The sequence below is a fragment of the Triplophysa rosa genome, linkage group LG12 (genome assembly GCF_024868665.1).
Source record: "Triplophysa rosa linkage group LG12, Trosa_1v2, whole genome shotgun sequence".
Lineage (NCBI taxonomy): Eukaryota > Metazoa > Chordata > Actinopteri > Cypriniformes > Nemacheilidae > Triplophysa > Triplophysa rosa.
Genome location: NC_079901.1, coordinates 5,281,517 through 5,306,187, shown reverse-complemented (window position 1 = coordinate 5,306,187; position 24,671 = coordinate 5,281,517). Strand labels below are relative to the sequence as shown.

General features: G+C 39.5%; 1 protein-coding gene across 2 annotated transcripts in view; it reads left to right on the top strand.

Moving 5' to 3' along the window:
- Positions 1-8,179: 8,179 nt before the first annotated feature.
- vaspb (vasodilator stimulated phosphoprotein b) overlaps positions 8,180-24,671 on the top strand; it is a 40,198-nt gene continuing 23,706 nt past the window's right edge. Inside the window, exon 1 of one of the 2 annotated variants that reach the window (XM_057347980.1) lies at positions 8,180-8,635. In XM_057347980.1, coding sequence (XP_057203963.1) covers positions 8,631-8,635 — 5 coding nt within the window. In that variant the 5' untranslated portion in view covers positions 8,180-8,630. The remainder of the gene's footprint in view (positions 8,636-24,671) is intronic. The other variant, XM_057347979.1, reaches the window with a different exon arrangement.

The window sequence follows — 24,671 nt, the reverse complement described above, 5'->3', positions numbered from 1 at the left end:
ATTATCCAAGCTTTATTCCATTAAAACACAAACACATTCATATGAGACACATTACCCCCCTTTTTAATGGGTTGAATCACCACAGACGACCAGGTCCCCGGGGACAGACGGCAAGGACTTCAGTCTCACTCTGGGTCAGTCAATAGTCCGAGCTTCCCAGGAACCAGAAAAGGGACACAGCAACTTTAAATGTCTCTCCGAATATGAAGTGCAGGTGACAGAGGCCAAATATTGTCCCGTGGTACAGAAGACCACGCCAAGTCTTTCAGGATACGAAGTGCAGGTGACAAAGGCCAAATATCATCCTGTGGTCCACAAGACCACGCCGTTCTCTGATCTCGGTAAAGGAATCAAGAGCTCTCCTACACAGCAAAATAGGCCCTCACTAGCTAACAAAATTACCCCCACTAACTCACTGTCTTCACCGCCGGAGACACTAATTGTCCCGAGCAGCCGTTTAGCGTACACCCCACATCCGAGCTCCCGAACACACAAACAGCCTGTCAGACAGCCTTTTTATAATCCGCTTAACACGCATCACCTGTGCACTTCAATTTCATTAGCCCACGCCCACTCACATTACCTACGGGACACATTCACACAACTCCCTCACATCACACTAACCCCCAGCAAAGAAAACTTGTCCTCGAGTCTGGTTAACTCAGTCCAAAATCCAGGAAGGTAACTTCTTAGCCCGGGGCATCCTTCCTCCGACCAATCCATTATATCTCACAGATCAATAGCCGACACAGCCCCCTTCAGCATAGGAGCCGACCGTAGAGTAGGAGCAACAGATAAATCAGCCTTCAACCCCAGGTTAGGATGCTCTGAGGAGTCTCCCACAAAACCTGAAGACACCACTGCATCGGAAGACAGCGCAGAATCAGGATGCGGAGCAAGTTCAAGCACATGGTTAGGAGGCAATGAAGAGTCAATAGACAGCACAGGGCCAGCAAGTAACTCCAGGACAGGAGATCTGAGCAGAATTCACCACAGGATCAGCAGGCAGTGCCGAGTCGGGAGGCAGCTCCAGGTCGGGAGACATCTCAGGGTCAGACGGCAGCTCAGGGTCAGACGGCAACACACTCTCCTCACTTCCACCAGTCATTCGATACACTTTCTCTCTCTGCCACTCCGGTACCCCTGCAAACGAATTAGACACATATGACTTGAGGTGATTAAAATGAACAACCCACTCAGTGCCCTATTCTTACTGCGCTATTCGATACAAAACATCCGTAACGTGCTCAAGAACAAGAAAAAGGCCCAAACAACGCCTTTGTAACTTCGGACACACCCCCCGTTTACGCGAAACTTTCAGATCAAAAACGTAGACAAAGTCTCCCAGCACAACATCAACCGGCAAAACAATCTCTCTCCCAAAAAGAACCTTATGTGGTGAGAACCCAGTCGTGGCGTGGGTTCTCACACCCACTCCCGTACAAATACTTTAGCTATTGACGCGGCTTCTTGATTCGGCAGGGCAAACGCTTCAGTCCACTTGGAGAAATAATCCCTGATCACCACGATATACTTGCTCTTCTCCACAGTTAAAGGTAAAAGCCCCAAAATATCTATCGCTACACGTTCAAAGGGCCACGAAGTGATGGTAGATTGTAAAGGGGCACGACGATTCGGCCCACACAATTTCCGAGAGGCACACTCTGTACACTCCCTACACCACTTCTTCACATCTTCGAACCAGCCGGGCCAATAAAACCGATTTTTCACCTTTGCCTGTAACTTTTGCACACCTAGATGGCCAGCTGTTATAGAATTATGTAACATCTTTAGCACATCTGGGACCATCACTTCTGGAAGGACCACTTGAATCTTTGACGCCGCATCCGTATTAACCGATATAACACACTAACCGACCTTGCTCCAAACCCAGTTGATCCCACACAGGTAAAAAAATCCCCCCACACCCGCACGGTTCTGTGCTTCCACACGCCCCTCCTCCCCCCGCAATCGTAACTGCCCTACCGCCTGCAAAATCCAGACGGAGCCGCTTCACGCACAGCACACACAGAGGCGCTACCCAGACACTCTTGAGCATTTCCCCGCTTAGCATCAAACGATGGCAGCCGTGAAAGCGCATCCACATTAGCATGTTTTTTTCCCGGGTGATGCACAATTTTATATTGAAAGCTAGCTAACTGTTCAACCCATCTAGCCAGCTGCCTCTCCAGCCCCTGAAAATTATGCAACCACCTTAAAGAACAATGGTCCGTCCGTAACAAATTCTTTGCCAAGCAAATAATGTTTGAAATATTTACTGAAAGTGCCACCAAACTAAGCAGCTCCTTTTTTGTGGTGGCATACTTGCGCTCCTGCTTCGTTAAGGCTCGACTAGCATAAGCCACAACCCGCTCCAACCCATCTATCTCCTGTGACAAAACTGACCCAATGCCCACATCACTGGCATCGGTGTCTAAAATAAATGGTCTCTGCGGGTCAGGATATGCAAGAACCGGAGATGTCACAAGGGTTGCTTTCAGCTGTAAAAACCCCTGCTGGCATTCATCGTCCCATTTAAAATTTTGACCCCTTTCGGTAAGACGGTGTAATGGAGGTGCAATTTCGGAAAATCCTTGAATAAAACGCCGGTAATAAGATGCCAAGCCAACAAAGCTTCGCACCTCAGATTTATTTCTCGGTACGGGCCATACTGCATCTATTTTCACGGGATCCGTTCGTACCCCATTGGCAGATATAACATGCCCCAAATAACTAATCTGAGTAGCAAACAATGCACATTTAGAAGGCTTAACATGGCTTAATTTACAGACGACCTGCTCAAGCCGTTGCAGATGTTCCCCAAATGTCCTCCAAAAAACAATAATATCGTCTAAGTAGACCAAACAAGTAGTCCACTGCAAATCCGCCAATACCAAATTCATAAGGCACTGGAATGTACTAGGTGCGTTGCACAATCCAAAACTCAGAACATTGAATTCAAAAAGCCCCTGTCGCATTGTAAATGCGGTCTTATATTTATCTTTGGGGTCCACCTCGACCTGCCAATACCCACTGGCCAGGTCAAGAGTGGAAAACCAGCGGGTGTGAGCAAGGCTGTCCAACGCATCATCAATCAGCGGTAATGGATACGCATCTTTCTTCGTTACATCATTTAGCCGCCTACAATCTACACAAAATCGTAGGGTCCTTTTTACACACCAGGACCACAGGGGCTCCCCACAGACTACACGAAGGCTGTATGATACCATTCACCTGCATATCCTTAATATGCTCCACCACTTCAGATTGTAAATGAAGAGGGACACAACGCGGGGGTAATTTAATGGGCTTCGCACGCCCCGTATCAATCTGATGCGTTATCAATTTAGTCCTCACTAAATCTGCATTATTTAAACTAAAAACGGACAAGTTTTTACACAGCAGTTCCCGCACTGCAAGCATCTCGCCCTCCCCAAACCCCTTTTCACGTAAGCCTAACTGATCTACAAGCGTATCAACTGTAAACATGGAATCCGTACAGTCCCCGGCCCCCTCCTCTACCACAACATCACAGAATAATGTACCGACTTTCATTCCCTGCTTTAAAATACGGGTATCCTCTGTAACATTAATTACATGAACAGGCAGGAGACCCTGCTCCACCTTACTCACCACTCTAGCAACCAAAAGATCACAGTGAGTGTTAAGGGAGATAGACGGCTCTAACATACCCTGCGGATACCCCTGTAATTAAAGCCTCACTACGAGGGGGAACAGATGTATCAACATGCACAATTACATCACATGAACGTGCATCCCTATCGGTGGCAAAAAGAAGAGGTATTTGTTTCCCCATTAATTGGCAACTCTTTTTGATCGAGATTGAACAAAAAATATCAGCGCCAAGCAGAATTTCCTGCGGCTCCAAATCTGCCACAAGAAGCTCTACAATAACAGCCAAAGAATCAAACTGGCACACAACTTGCCAACGTCCCAAAATCGGCAAGCTTCCCCCATTGGCCACCCTGACCACGCCTTCATGATGCTCAAGTCGAGCCCCTCCATCAGTAAGAGTAAGCCACCTCTGCTTTGATATTATAGAAACTTGGGCACCTGTATCAACCAAAAGCTTCACATCATATCCACCTAATTTAGCTGCAAGATAAACACCTGGATTACTCTGGAACGATGAGGCCAATTGATAAAAATGTTCCTGAGTTGGGGCAGGCACTTCGCCTAATGTGCCTGCCCCCTCCCGTTTCCTGGTAAATAAGGACAATCCCTCCTCAAATGCCGATTACAACTGCATTCCCAACACCCACCCACTGAAGGCTGAGTCGGTCTATTCCCACTCATCGTTGTTAATAGTGACTCGGCACTGTTATTTCTCAGGGGTGCAGTTTTAACTAACAGTAGAACAATTTCCAAGAGTTGCTTTACAGATTTTTGTAACATTTGAACTTCATTACGAAGCGCATCCACCACACCGGTCAGCGCATCTACCTTACTCTCTGCTGCAGAGATTTGTAAACCCTGCACTCTTGAATCGGGAGGAACCGTACATTGTTCTAACCCCTGAATAAGTTCAAATTCTACTGCAAAATTAATTGATTCTTCTAACGTAAGGGGTTTAAAACTACGAAGACGCATGCGGGCTCTCCATTCCCTACATGTGCAATAAAATGATCTCTAGCCAATAAGTCTTGAGTGTACGCACCTACCGCAGGGTACGCTTTAGTACCTAACCTTCGAAGGGCATTGCCAAATTCACGCAAGGTCTCATTTGACTGGCGTTTACGTGATGAAAAACTGACTCTGTTATACTCTGCGGTCTCACATGGTTCAAAACATTTACCTAAAGCATCTTTTAATAAAACATAACTATGCTTGGCCTCTAAGGGAAGGCCACTATAAATATCTCGAGCACGACCTGATAATAAAAGCGCCATAAACTTCAACTTCATTCCATCATTCCAATTATTCACTACAGCTGCCATCTCAAACTGCTCTTTCCAATCAGACCACTCCCGCCCCGTACCGGTAAAAGTCTCTGGCATAAATACAGGGCATGCCAAAGCGCCGCTTGACGATGCAGCTGTGGCTACAGACAAAGGTAATGTCACCGATGCGGCAACATTCGACAGAGCTGCTTCCTCATCCTGCCGTCCCTCTCTGCCCTCCATTGCCTGTCGTTTTATTATTATTATTAGGAATTAGATCCCACCGCTGCCACCAGTGTAACAATCAGGCAAATGCAAGGGCAGAGACCAAAAACCATTGTGACAATTATCCAAGCTTTATTCCATTAAAACACAAACACATTCATATGAGACACATTACCCCCCTTTTTAATGGGTTGAATCACCACAGACGACCAGGTCCCCGGGGACAGGCGGCAAGGACTTCAGTCTCACTCTGGGTCAGTCAATAGTCCGAGCTTCCCAGGAACCAGAAAAGGGACACAGGAACTTTAAAGGTCTCTCCGAATAAGAAGTGCAGGTGAAAGGCCAAATATCGTCCCGTGGTCAACAAGACCACGCCGAGTCTTTCAGGATACAAAGTGCAGGTGACAGAGGCCAGATATCATCCTGTGGTCCCACAACACATTAAAAATATTAAATTACAGAGGCTACTGTAATCTGTGAGGTAGGCTACATAAATTAAACATGGGCATACATAAATGATATTTAAAAAAAAAATCTCAGTTTGGTATTATTATATTAATATCATGTTAATAATTATAATATAATCATTTACATTTAGGCATTGAGTAGACCCTGGCTTTATACAAAGTGATGATTCATCTTGGGGAGGCAATAAAATAAAAACTAGTATACAAAGTTTCAACAATTTTATCCACAACACTTTTTGAAGTTGACGTTTTTTTTAAATTGTTTAATTCCAGAGGTGGACAGTAACGAAGTAAATTTACCTGAGTACTGTACTTACGTACACTTTTTGAGTATCTGTACTTAACTTGAGTATTATTTTTTCTGAGTACTTGTACTTTAAATTCACTACATTTGAAAGACAAATATCATACTTTCTACTCCACTACATTTAAAAAAAGGTCCAAAAGTAGAAAATGGTTTCTATGCAGCGGGTTTTCCTGTGTGCGCAATTTATCTGGCTTGCGATCTGCAGGACCTTTTAATGTTGCCAAGTATTTCAGTTTTTCTAAGCTCGCGGTTTTCCGGCAAGCTTTGAATGGCGTTGGGAATCGAAAATCAATTCCAATTTGGAATCGGAATCGAAAGGCTAGGAATCGGATCGGAATCGAAAGGAATAGGAATCGGATACTTGAGATTAAAATTTGAATTCCTCTTATCAATTCCTGTGTGCATATTTTCAGAAAAGTACATGCGTTGCATGATCTGCTGATATCTCAATAAAAGCCCTTATGAAAATTATAGATATTTTTTACTATAGTAAGCATAGTTTAGCTATAGAATTTGCATTAAAGCACAGGAATCACAAATTAACCATAGTTGCATTATAGTAACTGCAGTTTAACCATGATGTAGTTCAACTATGATAATACAAATTGTAATAAATCAGAAAAGGTGTGTTTCTATGTGTAAATATACACAAAACGGTGCTCATAAATATATAAATATATTTTGCAAACAAGTCAATAAGCAGGCTAAATGACCATACAGGTTGATATCTGAATGTTTTACTTCAACTGTGGAATCGAAACTGGGAATCGATAAGAATCGAAATCGATAAGCAGAATCGGAATTGGAATCGATAAAATTGAAACGATTCCCAACCCTAGCCATGTGGCAGATTTTTTTACGCAAATCTGGCAACTCTGGGATCTTCCCCGCTAAACTGATGTATACGTAGGCGCTGCTACACCATTGATAGCGCTCTAAAAAGACAAATAGAACAATAAAAGACGAAAAAGGCACATGTTAAAGTGTGGTGTAATCATCTGTAGGTTACGATCAGTCAAAGATCGTAGAAACATTGTCATGAAAATGATCGGCATAACGGCTAAACGGTAAATAAGCATCACATACACCTTGAGCTACACGTGCGTGTTAACTTCTGATCTGCTGCTGTATCATTTAAATAGATTTGGAAAATGAATGATGGTTTTACTGAAGTAACTATAGTTGAAGTATTCCTGTTGAAATAAAAACAATAGAACCCTGCCCAAAATACAACATAAAATGTAATGGATTTAATGGTTATAATGAGAATTGTACTATGGATACTTGTTGTCTACTTGCATGTGATGGATTCTATTGATGGGATGGTAAATCCTATTGGAATAAAACCCAAAACACACTACAAACAGGAATTTAATTTAAAAATATCATTCTAATTCAAAAATTAATTGTTTTTTTCAGCAGGGATGGTATTTGCAGTAAAACCACAGTATCCACATATTTACCATTTTCTATATATAGGAACCATACTCCAATTAATAATCTTTAGTAAAAACACAGCAGCTAAAATACCATAGTTTCATATAGCTATAGTTTATGTTTGTAGTTAAATTATGGTAATACAAATGGTAATAAATCCAACAAACACGTGGCTTCTACACTTTACTATTTACAAGAACCATACTACTTACTGGTAAATTGCTGCTAAAACTGGTAAAGGAAATATACAAAATAAAAGAACACTGCTCATAAATACATATAGGCCTAGGGGGCTAATGAGGATAATTAGGCTAAATGATAATACAGGATTATATCTAAACTAAACATACTATATGTGCTAAACATATAAAGCTCTTAAAGGAGTTGCTCACTGCAAAATTTGCCCCCATTGACTTTCCATAGTAGGAATAAAAATGACTATGGAAAGTCAACGGGGGCAAATTTTGAAGTGAACTACTCATTTAATACAACTGATACTGTGAGCTACTCTGTGTATTCAGTAGGTTGCTTCAGAGGCACAAGGTATACGACAATAAAACAATGCACAACTGACATAAAGGAAATTTACTTTTAATACTTGAGTACTTTTAAAAGCACGTACTTCTGTACTTTTACTTAAGTAAGAATCTGTCTTTACAACTTTTACTTGTAGTGGAGTAATATTTGACCAGTAGTATCTGTACTTTCACTCAAGTAAGGAAGTTGTGTACTTCGTCCACCTCTGATTAATTCCCTTAATTTATCAAGCGTGGCTGGAGTTTTGGATCTCGACCGCTAGGGAGTCGAAGAGTTTATTTCTCTTCCCGTTTCTCCGCTCGGGAGGGGGAGACAGACGAGAATGAAAGCTTTTCCTCATAGTTGAGGAGCAGGTTGGGCTTCGGTCACGAATGAACGTTTACAGACCGGCGAATCACAGTGTGTGAAAACAGCCGAGCGTATGGAGACGACATCGACATGAAGCAGGATATGTGTGGACTTTACTGGGATCTTTAGAAAGACACGAGTCCTGCAGGATACTGATTAGAGTTGACACCAGCCCAGCTCCAGTAGCAACTCTCTCCACACTTCACCTCCAACCCCCTCCTTCACTCCTAAACCAGGAAATCAACGTGCTGTGGCGCTTATCCGTCTTCCCATAGATTAAACAAAAACACCAACAGCCCGGAGTGGCTTTATCGATGAATATCTCGTCGATATCGTCGTTTTTCCTCGTGTCGTTGCCTTCGGAAGTTCGGCTTTACGTCTGAAACGGATCCGCACTGTCTGCGAACAATGAGGTAAAGCGTGTCAAATCAGATTTGTAACCCGCGCTTTGTGTGCTGTTAGTTCTGCGCGCTACAGTGCAGCACTATAAACATTGTATTTGCCGCCATAACGATTGAGGCATGTTTGAGTTTTTCACGAGTTTATTCACTTTCTGTGGCTACTTCTGTTAACTTGCACACATTTACTGTATGTGACTCTTCATAGACTCTTTCTGAAGGTTACTAACTGTAAAATAAGATCGAGCCTTTGTTTTGACAGTCTGTCAGGTGTTTGTTTCTTCAAAGCTGTTGTTGTTTTCGACGCTGTATGGGGTCATTAAAACTGTATTTAAATAGTTGCGCTCGTTTTGCGTCACATTTGCTATCGTAAAAGATAATTGGCCATTTATTTAAAAAAAATAGTGTTGTCTTATACCATTTATGAGAACGTTTTCGTTTGAAAACCAGTTTTAATAGTAGTTAAAAAAAATAAGGTGCACCTGCAGTAGGCTATGCACAGTGTATATGCTATTTTCCATAACACAAACGTGTTTTGTACGTTAACACAAGAATTAATAAACTATTGTCGATAACTGTGTCCTCAGGCGGTCCGAACGTAAGTGTTTATTTTACATGTTGAAAATATTGCTGTCAAACGGTAAATTGAATACCTGTCTCTCTGTAACACGTAGCCAGTCCTCTATTGCGAGCCCTCCCTGCACTTTCAAAATGTGCTCGAGTTTATGCGGCGCTGCGCAGACCGATCGGCCCGTGTCATCAAAGTACCGCGAGAGTGATTCGAGAGTTGTGCGTTTGGAACTCTCTCGCGGTACGTTGATGTTATACGCAGGTCAGTCTGCGCAGCGCCGCATGAAGTCTTTCTGGGAGTTAGCGCAGACGCGATGCCATAGTAGGATTGGCGGTCAGGGCTGTACCCGGAACTAACCTACATTTGTTCCACAATGTAGTATGGAGCACTGGAGTATGATAAATTCACTTTCTGCTCTGGCCTGTGTAGTCTGCAGTTAGATAGGCTGAGTACTAAAAGTGACGTAGTTGTATTTCTAGCCTAAAGAAGAATGCAATGCAAACAATATTGCTAATAAACAACAAATAAATATTTTATATTTATGTTACTCCGCTACTCATAACCTGTATGCTCAATTTATTTGTTTAAATTTGGCTTTTCACACAGTTAAAATAACTAAATAATTACTTCACTGCTACAATGAAAACACAATATATTGTCCAAATTATTTATTATCATTTTGCATTTATCATTATTAATTGAGGCATTATCAACAGTATTATAAGACTACTGGTCACAGCAGTTATTTTATGTCATTATTTTCATGCAGTTGTTTTCTTTTATGTCTAAAATGCTCTGCAATATTAGCTTGATAATTAATTGCTTACAACTGTTATACAAACCTTTTAAAAAAGTATGTTACTTTAAAGTCCTAGTGAAATAAAGAATAACAATGCCTGTTTTTTCATGAAATATTGCAGCGTTTATTGTAAATAGTTTATCAATGTGGGTCTTTCTTTTTTTAAAGTCCCAGTGAAATTAAAAATTACAATTCTTATTTTTTCATGAAATATTGCAGCGTTTGTAGTAAATAGCTTATCAATGTGGGTCACTTTCTTTTTAAAATTCATGGACCTTCATAATCTTCAGTTAAAATCTGAAAATGCACTTCCGTCCCTTCAACTGTAAATTTGCTGCCAGCTTCATTTCAAAATCAATGCAACAGCTGTTTTTACACATCCAATCAATTCGCAGTGAAAAACTCAAGCCACACCCACTAATTTTGTCCTTTTGAAATTCCTTTTAACTCGGAAATGTGTCAGAATACGGAAGTAAAAACGATCGCAACTTCCGGTTCACGGGGACTTTAAAATTCGTGTGCCCTCATAATCTTAAATTAAAATCTGAAAATGCACTTCCAGTCCTTCCTGTAATAACTATCCATCTTAAATGACGTACGTTAGACGGCTTGGGTGGAGCATCCGTTAACTCCTCCACTCAACTGTCAGTCTGCTGCCAGTTCCATTTCAAAATGCAACGGCTGTTTTCATACACGCCCACGCCCACTATTTTTCTCATTTGAAAATTCCATTTCACTCGGAAATGCGTCAATATACTAGGGCTGAACGATTAATCGAAATCGTATCTCAATCGCGATGTGAGACGTTGCGATTTGCTAATCACAAGAGGCTGCGATGTGGAAGCGATGTGAAAAATAGGAAACGCGTCTGTTCCAAGCACGCTTTGAGTGGCATTCTTGCTAACCAACTGAGTGAGCGCACCTCCGTTATGCCTAATCAGCACTGCCCTAGCCAACTGCGTAAACAAAAATAAATAAAAAAACAAACAGAAGGCAGGAGAGAGAGAGTGTGTGTTATTATGGCATCTGCAGAGTCAGATCGATCATATTAGGCAAATAAATACTATAGAACCGTCAAATTCAGAAGACTGCACAGACAGCCTGTTTCATACTCGCGCATCTCTGCTCCACGTTGCGCGTCTCGCGGATGAGCGTTTAAACTTGATGCGCACACACAGCTTGTTTCATACTCGCGCGTCTTTGCCCCGCATTGCGCGTCTCGCGGACGAGCCGTTTAAACTTTACGCGCACACACAGCCTGTTTCATACTCGCGCGTCTCTGCCCCGCGTTGCGCGTCTCACGGACGAGCCGTTTAAACTTGACGCGCACACACAGCCTGTTTCGTAATGACGTTTATAGTACTTGAGTCCGGCTCCACACGGGCATCTGGCAATATGGACGAGGCTTGACGCACGTGCGCACCCTGTATCAACTCACGCCTATCTCCGCGTTTCAAACAAATGTAAATTCTATCTAACTGTTTTGCTAATGTCACTTGGATGAAATTAAACATTCAGCCTATTTTCTACTTGTTTTAAAAAATCCCACATGCTTAAAAAAATATAAATCAGCCTATGTAACCTATGATCTATTTTAATAATTCACTAACACAATAGAAAATGTTATGGATTTAAGGGTTACAATGGGAGTTGTATTTGTTTTAATGGAAACTATAATAGTGTACACTGGTATTTGGATTCTATTGGTGTGATGTAATCTGGAAATTGGGAACCAATTGAACAACAGTAAGCCCTATTTGAATAATGCCCAAAACACACTACAAAAATGAATTTTGTAATGGTTTTAATGGAAACCATTAGAATTTCTGTAATGTTTTTTCTTGTTGTTTTCTGTGCTCCACACAACAATATTGAGCTGAAGCTTGAATTAGAAAAGTTAAAATCGCAAATCAAATCGCAATCGCAATGTCTGTCAAAAATATTGCAATTAGATATTTTCCCCAAATCGCACAGCCCTACAATATACCGAAGTAAAAACGATCGCAACTTCCGGTTCACGGGGACTTTAACAAACAGTGGTGTAATGGAGTTTAGTGGTGGTTTTCTTCGGAAACCAAAATGTGTTATTTATGGCTTTACCTTTTAACCGATTAAGTGAGATGATGTGAGGAGGTGAGATATTGCAGAAGTATAGGTGAAGCAGATTGTGCAACAGGAAAGTGTCTGTTCTATACAAGTATATAATATGGTTTGTAAAAGGGGAAATGGCTACACAAACATGTTGTGATCTTGAGAATTTAAAACACTTTTGCTATGTCCACTCCACAACAACCTGTGTGACAAGTTTCTTTGTCGTTGCGTCACTGTCTCACACACTGAAAATGTGTTCAAATACGCAGATGCTTTAAAACCTTTTACGTCCATGCAAATTACAATTTTGTGACTGTATTGGCCAACATGGCATGCATGTCATGTTACCATGGTGACACACAGGAAACTAGACTGGGGGAGGCTTCCTGGGTCCATGCAAGGGCAGCAGGGTCAGGCCTGTTGTACTGTACAGCCATCAGCGTACTGTTTGAATCTGCTTTCATAATAGGTGAGGAATGGAATGTTGTTGTGTTTACAAGTTTATTGTCCTGTCATGTTGAGTGCCAACACCAGAACGCAGTGGAACGGTTAACGCAGTTTTAAGTTTCGCTAGGCCTCCCAACACAACAATGGCTTTTCAAACTGACCTTGTCATTTGGGAGGCCCAGCATTGAATTCATGGGAACCCAGGCAGTGTCATTGACCTGCAGTCGCTGGGTCAAATTGACTAAATAATCAAAGTTCCAGTGTTATTTCAACACTGCATTCTTCTTTAAAAAAATGGGAAGTGTGTAAATTCTGAACCACTGAAACAGCAGTAAATTGAATTTCCAGGATTTAAGGAAAAAACATTTTGTTGTGCAGTTTTTGATTCTACAGATTTTTGCATGTGCAACATTGCAATTTTTTTTGTGGCCAGTGAAATGTTGGTAATGTATTTTTATATGTGCCAGGAAAAAGGCACAAAATGTTAGGTTTGTTTTGCTTACCTCCATTAGGAAATATTACTAGATTTTTAATTTGCAAAAATAGCAAGCTCTAACTTTGTGATCACAGGAAAGTCACATGATACACATACTATACACAACACATGATGGAATACTCTACACAACATTAAAACGAACACAAGTAATTCTAAGGTATAAAGGCACATGTACATGATCACCGAATGTAAAATAGTGGCCCGAAACTTTCTCACACCGGCCCAAGCTTTTTTCTTGAGACCTGAATGAAATTTATTTATGATTCGGGTCACTACATTTAGTTGGGCATATCTACATTGGCTCCTGTGGCATGAGTTTGCAGTGGGTCTACATCTTTGCAATGGTGACCGGGGAAATGTTTAAAAATGGCTTTATTGTTTAAATTCTCTTTTGTGATGCTACTGGCTAAGACATTACAAACGTCCCCTTTTAATTACAAGACCAGCACACATCTGGCACTGACTGCTTCCTCGCTCCTGTTTGTTCATGTGTGAATTTGTGTCACTCGTACAACATGTCGCTCTCAAAGTGCTTGTGTGATTAAAAACAGCGCTGTGATTCACTGCTGTTATCGGTGACCATGAGGGACTCGCCCAGCATGTCTTTATCTAAATGACTTCCACACTAGTGCTTCTCTAGGCCAAAGGGCTTTTGGGTGGCACTGCTGGCGGCTTTGTGCCCCATGCCAGATGCTTCAACGCTGGCCTTCTGCTGCCAGTATTTAATTTATCGTGATCCATTGTGGTAACGGACCATTTTCAGATACGGAAATGTTAGCGCAGATGTTAGTGGTTAACCAGTATGGGTTTTTCAGTGGCTAGTATTGATATATAGACAACAGGATGGCTGATACATCAACACTTTAAAACATGATTGATCATGATGCCTGTTGTCAACCAAGCAGGTACAGCTGTTAGCAGATGTCATAGTAAAAAAGGTCGAAAATTCTAAACAAGCTTTGTATTGGTCAGCAAATGTTATGCCCCAACATCACTGGACTGGCTTTACTGAACTAAATGTCTCTTCTTGGCAGGTTTCTTAATCACCATGTGACTTATAAGAAGCTGCATAGATTTGTTCTGATTTAAGCTAAGGGTACAATTCGATTAGGACAACCCTTAATGCATATACAGAGACATTAAGAAAACAGACATTAAGATTAATTTTAGAAACCTAAAGTGGACATGAAGTACGAGTGGGCCAGTATCACTAAAATCTTAAATCACGGTCTGATGAATTTTACATGACACTATTGGGATGCATTACATCCCATCAAGTTGTTTTAGAGAGAAATCGTTGAAAATCAGTTTTATTAATGTTAACATTAGAAACAGTTTTAGGATATTTTCAACCGAATACTTGGGGTAATTAAAGGTACTTTGTTCAATTGGTTGTTTTATTTATATGGGGCACAGACCATTTTACATCTATAATATGTGCCACACAAACTAAACGATAAAGTTATTAATTTAATAAATAAATAAGTCTGGCATCATTGCCAAAATCGCTTTAAAATATGTAACGCATTAGTTTAAACCAAATGCAAATGTGTGACACAGTGATGTAGCTTTGCCACAAAAATTATGACATGACTACAAATGAGGCGTTTTAGGCAGTTTAGGAAAATGTGTTTTTGCTGGAGGGTGTAACTCCCCCACAAACATTTACATTACACACAAAAGCATAAAAAAGCATAATGTACTGTATGTATAATATATAATAATAAATACATAAAGTCTTATTATATGAATCATGATACAAATTACACAGTAAAATACACTGATTGACACATTTAGCACTGTACGCATGGTATATACTGTAATATATAACCAATACATTTGCATCCTAGTGCTTAACGTAACAGATTATAGCAGTTAGCTTTGAAAGATTCTCTGGACAGTTTTGTTAAAAATATATATATATATAACATATGTGGATAAACAAGGCAAAGCTTGACTCTAACCACAGTACGGTTGCAGCGCCTTAGTAAAATAGTCAAATTATGCAAATGCTAATGGAGTAGTCCAGTCTTTTTTACCAGTAACGTTAAAACTTTTGGTTATTTGGCATAAATGTCAGTTTTATTGTGTTTAAAATGATTGTATTTCTTTCAATATATAACAGTGGTTCTAAACCGGTTCTACTTCAGGATCCAGATTTTACATTAGACAAGTGGTGGTGACACAACAGAAAATGTCTTATTGTACAGAAGCGAACGGAATTGTTGTGACCCTGCCTGAAAAACCAGGCTAAAGTCTCATAATCTTATTATGAGACATCAAAGTTTGATATCAATCATTGATTTAATTTACTGTGATTTCTCTCTATGGTCTTACTCAGTCAATATTAAAGATATCAATGTTATATTTTTATAGAATATACTTTATATTATGTAATAATGTAATAATTGTATGTAGAAAACAGCAAATCACAAAATATGACTAGCTGGGTTTTCACAAGGTCACACTTATCTTTATATTCAGCACTGAAACTTTATGAGCTGCATAGGCTCAAATGAATTGTCAGGCACAGTTTTATTTCACTATCTAAAAAATGTCATTTTTAGTATTCTACTTCATCTGTGACACTTGCTTTCGGGTGTCTGTCAGAACACTGCTACAGATGATGTTTTTTTTAAAAACTAAATGACTGTTAGATTATAGGGATTGAGCGGCAGTGCTGTAAAGTTTTCTCAAGAAGCTCAAGCACTTCTGCATCTTTGGAATGGGTTTTTTCTGATAAAATGTTTTAGTTATTTTAGTTATTTAAGCTGTTTATTTGTATAGTATCTGTTATTTACTCATCTACTAGATCTATAGGCTTTGTGTCCACAGAGCCATAACACAGAATAATAATTTTCTCTTAAAATTAAGTATATAAAGCACTGTTTTTCTCTGCTCTCTGTGACATCTGCGACCTAGCCCACCAGTTGAGAACCACTTGAGTATCATATGCATCCTCTCTTCGCATAACTTGTGGGAAGGGGACAGACTGGGGTCAACCACTAGAGCTCATTTGGTCTCCATCAACCCCAAGTGGAAATTTCTGAATGTAAATCCTCATTGAAGTATTTTTGCAGGAAACAGTTGCTGCCAAGAAAGACTGAAAGCGGCGCAAACCTCAGCACACAGTTAAAGCCTCAGTGACGCAGAGAAATTCCCATCATAACATCTGACGTTACGACCAAGACTCATGTCTGTTTTAAGTCCATTGAGTGTTGGAGCTGACTCGCTTGAGTAATTATAGCCCTTCTTGTCTTAGCTTGTCCTGATCCTCTGTGGGGTTTTTTATGACGTTGTCTCGTCATAAATCCTGCAAAATACAGCCTCGCAATGCTAACTCTGAATCACACTCAGGGATTAAAAGCTCTCAAGGATATTGATCTGACTGAAGCTACAAATATTCAAATGGATTGAAATAGATGAAGAATACTTGCCTTAAAGGGATAGTTCAATCAAAAATAAAAATGTTAATAAAATTAACAGTTCACCAAAATAAACAGAACAATGTTAAAGCAAAGAGCTGGCAGCATTTTTAAATCCAAGCGTAAAAAGATTGAGAAATGCTGCAATGATCATTGAATACATTTTAATCCTTATCACAAAGATGTCTCACGGTTTTAAAAGTCTTGGAATATGACGTACATGTAAACAAGGACATTTTTTTTACTGTAATTAAATTGAATGTAAGTGAAAACTCATTTCCCCAGCAGAGAATCTCACTTCTTCTCCTGTATTCAGATGTAATATGAGGCCTCAGAGGTGCTTTGAAATCGATGTAATATGTAGCTGTTAGATCAGCAGTGGGGGTCGTCGTACGCCCTGCGGCGGGTGTATTTGCTCACTGGTCTCCGTTCTGTTTGAAGCTGGGCATCGTGCCAGAGTCATACTGCTGAGCCGGGACTTACAAAGACTTGGTCACGCCCTCGCCGCGTTCTGATTGGTTCATTATCCATCTTGACTGCTTTTGAATGGCTGGTGAAATGGTCCTTGTGTGGGATTAGCTGCACAAATTGCCACAGTTGCCTACAGAATCCTTTAGCATTAAACGTTGGGAAAATCCATCTGTTTCATCCTTTTTGAATGTCGGTTGTATTGTACGTTGCCGTATTTTCATGAGCTTTGAGTTCTCTGTAAACAAATTTGAAAGCCTTTTTGCCTTTCGCAGTTGCAAGCGCGCCTAATCTTTACTCCCAAAAACTTTAACTGGAGGTTCTTATAACTCTACCCTGTGTGGTCTTTTTGTCTGTCCCCAGACATGTAAAAATATGTCTCAAGAAATACTACTGTATATTATACCAGACAGACCAAAACAGAAACTGCTGCTATTTATTCATACTTTTTTAATTTTTCAATGGTTTAAAAGTGAAGGACACTACAAGTACAAAGCTTACTTAAGGATTACTACACTTATTATCTGAAAACACAATGGTATCAGCCAATTACTTAGTAACACATCAATAACAAACACAATTTGTAACTTTATTAGTGCTTAAAGTTTTAGAAAATTGGTGGCAATTTATGCTTTTCCCCCAAATAATATTTATGCAAAATGTTTACTTTTACTCTGTAATGAAGTTAAAATTTCCGGTAGAATCAATCCATGTAGAAACAGTAACACAAAGTTTGTACTGCAAAGTTCTGTGGATACATATGTACAGTATATGTTACTTATCATAATCCTGACCTGTGAACTTCATATGCATGTAAATGATACAGAACTGTTGGCAAATAAGTAAGTAAAAAGGTTGCTCAGAGAATAATAAAAAGTGTTAGAGCCTGAGCCACATTTACATACGGGCGTCCAGGAAACCGACTCCTGATCTATTCAACAGCTGAACATGAAAGCTGATGCTTTAGAGTGCCAGCAGAGCTCGATTGAAACTGTAACACTGTGTATTCACTGCCGTCGGCTTTCTTAACAAGAGAAGGCATGTGAACAAATCGACTCCGAGCACAGAAAATCACTCTTTATTACATTTTTACACACTACAGTATACTTTGTAGATGTATTTGTTTAAAAGATATCAGAAAAATGCCAAATGGAGATGCTGAGCCCCAGGTGCAGTGATGTAATAATGGCAGCCGGTTCTGTATGTTCACAGATGATGGACTGTAATGGGGTTTAATGGACCAATGGTAGATTGTGGTGTATGTGATTAGTCTTTATTAGGACAGATCTCGTGTCTCTTGAGTGTGTCTGGACAGATGCTAAGAGATCCAGTAGCACTGGAAAATAAAGCTTGTTGGTTTTGGGCATGTGCTGGTATCACATTTATATTAAAACGGTCAGCAGGGATATAGGACAGGTTAAGTCACTTCAGAAGCGTTTCTCTTTCAGCCATGTTAGTTTTGTTTGCAGTGTCTCGCTCACAGATTATACACAGTGGTACACAGATTTGTAATGCTATTTGTAAAACAGCACATAGGAAAAGATTGTAGGGGCCCTATCGTACACCCGGTGCAAGGCGTGGCGCAAGTTTTTTTGCTAGTTTCGGCCCGACGTAGTTTTCATTTTCCCGTCCTTCGTTGTTTAAATTGCAAATTCATTTGCGCCCGTTTGTGCACCCATGGGCGTGCTGTTCAGGGCATTTTTGCCGCGTTTTGAGGAACTGAAAATAGACTGCGCTATAGATCAACTCAAACCTGGTCTAAAGTCTAAAGTCAACGGCGCAATATGTTTTTGGTTATTTAAAGAGCGCGTTAGGAATATGCACCTATAGGCGGGTGCACAGCGCTCGTACATTCTGCTTATTACACACAGAGGGACACGCAACAGCACACAAACATGCCAAATATTAAAAATAAATGGACTACAATGTAAAAGATTATTATTGTGTGCATAAAGAAAATAAATCCGGCTTGTCCTGTAGATGGTCTGCTCGTGTGCGTTTCCTCTCTGGAGAAGCGTCCGGTCTTTGCTCTTGCGAATTCCGCCATGGCGCGAATGCAACTGGCTTTTAAAGGGAATGGGAGATGAGACTCTGATTGGTTTACTGCACGTTTTGCCCAAATTTCTGCATTTATTAAGAGAATCGGGACAACCCGTTTAGACCATGCACCTGGGCGCGCCGACCGTTTTCCTGTTGTTAAACTAGCATAAGTGGATTCGGACACGCCCTGAGTGCTCCTGCGCCGTGCGCTTTAGACCATGCGCTTAGATTGTTAAAATAGGGCCCTAAGTGTCATTAATCTTGAATTTTAGTTTTAGCTTTTGTTTAACAATAAACAAGCCATGGAAGTGAAGACAAAATTGCATTTACTTGAATTGTAATTGTAAAATTTATCATTTTAACTAATTAAATAGAAACCTTCTTCAACAAATTGTATTCAATGATTATTATATGAAATAATTGGCATAAACAACTGGAATGAGTCATGGAAACTTGTTGGTCAAACATGTCTGTACTGCTACTAAGAAAACAGTATTATCTTTCATCTGAACGGGTCACACTTGGAGGAAAGTTTATTTTGGTCGTCGTTTATGTGAAGTGTTGATTGTTTGTATGAAAATAGAATAAGCTTCATTGGGCATAAATTATTTAAGTGGTTTTATAAATTGAACTATTGATTCTGGTTCAGGTTCTGTTTCCATTTTATGATTCAATGATTTCTATTAGCTGTTCCTTCTTTGGAAATCTGAAACAAACTGTATAGACCCATAATTCTAAACAAAAACAAAAAAATGCAATTGTGTGTTAAACAATATGTTTCAAATCTAACTAATCACTTAATGAAGCCTCCTGGGACAGTCAGACTTATAGTTTACATAATAAATAACAGTATTTGGTTGCACACGACAGAATTAATAACTTTTGCGGTTACTTGGAACCTCAGTGAGAGATTCAGTGAATGAATGAGGCGTTAGACGCTGTCAGTTTATGCTAAAGCTGCTTTGCAACAATGCAAAATTGTAAAAAAGTGCTATAGAAATACAATTTAAATTAAATTGGTTAGTTTACGAATTTGACTAAGCTGGTCACTATATTTTCAGAAAATGGCAAGAATGAGGATATTCATTTTCTTTGTATTATTTCATAGTTTATCAGACTTTAACTTGACAACAACAAGAATGGGACAGCTTGTCTCATAGTCAAATGAGACTTGTTCGATCTACATTACAAATGTGTTTGTGAGGGTGCTGCTGTCATAGGACGTTCTGTATGTGTGGCAGTCAAATGCAGGGAAATGGACAGTGTTGTCATGAGATGTCTGGTGCTTGATTTTAGCTTTGGCTTTTGCTCTGGCTCTTTCTGTTTTGTTACAGATGTGTCCAGACCAGACAGTTCATCCCCTACAGATCTCCAGTAATGAATTTGCATTTGCTGGATTATTGTCTCAAGGAATTTCATATTAGATATCTGTTCCAGTTGCTTAAGTCAGTCCCATTTGATTAAAGTGAAAGAGCTCCTAAAGAATTGCAGATGAACATGTTTGGACAGCAGAGAGCTGAGCGATTTGCTGCCTCATGTCGACTCCACCTCTTTTATGAAAGAGGGGGCTCTCCTAGGAAAAATATGTGTTGGGGGGATGTGCACCAACCTGTAAAAGGAATTAAGAGCAAAAGCATACTGTCATGTTTCATCAGCCAAATATGGCTATGTGGAGTGTCAGGCAGGGACGTAGAGGAGGAGGAATGTGTTTGTGTCATTACAGCCTCCAAATGTTGAGGAAGCGATTTCTTAAAGAAATAGTTCAGCATTTTTTTAAATCACTATGGCGGCATCTGGGTTTGACGTCATTGACTTTGGATGCTTGAACATCAAGGATGTTTAAGGTTGAATCACTGTTGACCAAACCTGATGCACACATCTAATAACACTTACAGTGTATAGTAAGCCGTTTTGGTCAATACCTGAGATGACTTTAATTATTTTGAGGATACTGTTATTGTATTTTTAAATTTTAGAGTTTGACAACCCAAGTTACTATTAACTATGAAAATAAGCAATTACAATGTGTTCCATTGAAGAAAGTAATTTAAATGGGTCAGAAACAACAGGTGGGGTAAACAATAAAACGGTTAGGATTCTTTCTGAAATATTTTGGCTTTAGGAAATAAGACTTTCGACATGGACTTTAAGTGAAATGAGGAGAAATGAATAACTGAGATGGCTTACCTGCCTGATACAGAACATATGACAGACTCTGAAAGCTGTAGCCTACAGCACTTGTCTAACAAGTTTTGACTTGTTGACACAAAAATCTCCAGAAAGAAGAAAGTTACTTTAACTTCTAAGCTAAGCTGTTATAGCTCTACACTATATTTCTCCCTCTCACAAAAAGTAACCAAAAGGTTTGATTTTTACCGTGAGTAACCTATTTATACAGTAACAAATGATAAAATATAGCAAATTGCAATACTTCTGAATATTAGTTTTTTTCACACAGCTGAGCTGGAAGCACAAATTAGCCAAAATATTTAGTTGGCAAACAAAGATTTTTGTGGTTTGATTCTTTGGATACTATGGGAATATGTGTACCTGCTTGCCGTTGACCCTTATGTTTGCCATCTCAAACCCTTGACCACTGAGCCACCTCAACAGGCAAGTTATTATTTAAGGGATAAAAATGCTGTTCTGTGTCTCGTTGATATGAAAATATGGTTAATGATAAACAGAGTGGTTGTCGTGTTGCATTGTAAATGTTGTACGCAGAAACATTCAAGTCAAACAGATCTGTGTGCTGTTGCAGAAGGGTGTTTTTCTTCAAGATTAATCTGAAGTAGCTTCTCTTTAAATAGCTATTAACATCACTAGACAGGAAAATAAAATATTTGGTTGTAAAAGGGGAATTTAAGGTCTTCTATTTTAGCCGGGCCGTGTGGTATGTAAACTGCCTGCTGTATTTATGGGTTATGTCATTTCCTCTACACCCCTGTCCGGTCGATGTTATAGCTTCCAAGACACACTTGCATACTTTCAAAGCACTTGCATGAGCGTTAACGCAGATTTAGAATTTCTGCTAACAGAAATAAAACTAGCACTTCTGTTGCATGATGCAGTTATGTTTATTATTATTACACTGCATATAAATTAAAGTGATTAAATATCTGTTGAAAAAATGCCTTGATTGGTTTTAACTAGATTTTTGTTGTATTTTAATTACTGCATTAAATACTAAAATTAAATAATAGTTTTCTATGACACATTTACAATGTATATGTGTATATACACTACCGGTCAAAAGTTTAGGATCACTTGAAAAAAGTGTTTCTCGTGATCTTAAAAATCTGTTAATCTGAAGGTGTTTGTTTCAACGTTTGAAATCACTTTTCTAGACAAAATATAATTGTGCCAACATATTAATTTATTTTATTAGAAAGCCTATTTTTTATTAAAACTTATATTTTTGAAAATTGATTATTTGGACTAAATAATAAATAAAAAGCCTAGATGGAAATTCCTTCAGTACTGTATAAAAAGCTTCCCAGGTTGAGACCTCAAGAAGCTGGACGATAAAGTGCGAAGTGTTTGATTCTAGTCAAAGGGTGGCTACTTTAAAGATGCTAAAATATAACAAGAGTTAATTTACATTGGATGCTTTTAGTCACAACATAATTCCCACAGCTACATTTGTGTTATTTCATGGTTTTGATGGGTTTATATTATTCTAAACTGTATAAAAACATGAATAAAGAGTGATCCTAAACTTTTGACCGGTAGTGTATATGTACATCCATATATAGCTATATCAGTAGGCCATGTAGGTAGCTTCATGCCAGTAGGCCAGTGCTCTCTATATCGTGAAAAGACTTGAGAAAATTGTCTGACTGATCATCCAGCTCTGATTCTATTTTACGTTTCCTGTAAACCTTGAAACTTCCTGTTGAGCGTGAAGATTGAAGTTTATTTAAAACCTGTAGCGAGTAAAGCAGTCTAAGCAAGATCTGACAGCTTGTGTAAACGTCCATAAAACATGACACATTCTGCTAGGGAAAGACCCGTAAAGTCCCAAGAGTCCCTTGAGGTCACATTCTTATTCTTCTTTTGTCCAAACACTCATCTGCCAGTCTGCTTGTCCTTTATTCAGAGTGACTCACTTGTAATTACACCATGACTGTTCAACATTCCCATTGTGTCGTCAGTGAGATGGTAATGCAGGTGAAGAGAGAGGAACAGAGCACGCTTGTGCCGATAAACTGGAGATAAAGGAGGAAGAAAAGCTTCGAGACAGATTAGTGGACTTGACTCTGCTTGTTCGTGTTCAAGGGCAGTTGCCTTATACAGACATTTCTCCAGACGTTCATCCAGGCCCGCTCTACATATTTCCTGTTAACTCCTTTATTGTTAGAAGACTGTGGTAGCGTTTGGTGTTAAGATGAAGTTTCATGTGCTTTGAATTAGTGGTTGACTGATCTGGGTTTCAATTCACTTATGATGTGGGTTTCGATTCGTTTTTTTTTTCAGTTTAAAGGCATTTAACATTGCTGAAATTAAGGAACAGTTATTTTACACAATATATGCTCAGGGCTCTAGACTAATTTTTCCCACTGGTCGCACCAACTTACAATTTGGTTCCACCCTTTTTTATAGTAATCATAAAGACCTTGCATAATGACCTCAGTTGATGAATCGTTCTGTTAATTTGTCACTCTGTCTTTTAAAGGGGTGGTGCAACGGTGTGTCATGCATTCTGACTTCTTTACAATGTTAAACGTGCTGTCTTCTCATGCTTAACATGGTCAACTTGTTAAAACAGTTAAAACTACATGAACACATCATGTTTTATGCTTACATTGCACATAAGTAAGAGACAGATGATCCATTTTTGAAGAGGTTTGCCTGTGAATGTATTTAAAATAACGTAATGTGAACTTACAATTGCTTTACTGTACTTGTGGTACAGTCAGCTCAGCTGCTGCAGGGCTCTAGAGTGCGACCAATTTGGTCGCACATGCAACTTGATTTCTCAATTGTGCGACTAAGAAAAATCTGAGGTCGCACCGGTGCGACCAGCCGTTCGAGGGAGAAAAAAAGTCTCCGCGACTCTGAAAGTCTCGCTGTGCTTCAACAACAGACACACATTAGGCGCATATCGTGGTCTACACTGCGTTCCAAATTATTATGCAAATGATATCTTTCTCTGGTTTTCCTAATTTGTCGATGCAAATGACAGTCAGTATCATTTTCAAGTAATCAACAGTTAGGGTACATTTGGAATTTTATTGAACAAACCTCCCACTGACAACAGTATTTATTTAAAAAATGAAAAACTCAAAATGCACTGTTCCAAATTATTATGCACAACAGAGTTTGAAAACATTTCATAGGTTGTAAAAAACTGAAAATGGTCATTTGTTGAATTTGCAGCATTAGGAGGTCATATTTACTGAAATCAAAAGCTATTTCAATCAAAAACATCCTAACAGGGCAAGTTACATGTTAACATAGGACCCCTTCTTTGATATCACCTTCACAATTCTTGCATCCATTGAACTTGTGAGTTTTTGGATAGTTTCTGATTGAATTTCTTTGCAGGATGTCAGAATAGCCTCCCAGAGCTGCTGTTTTGATGCTAACTGCCTCCCACCATCATAGATCTTTCGCTTGAGGATGCTCCAAAGGTTCTCAATAGGGTTGAGGTCAGGGGAGGATGGTGGCCACACCATGAGTTTCTCTCCTTTTATGCCCATAGCAGCCAATGA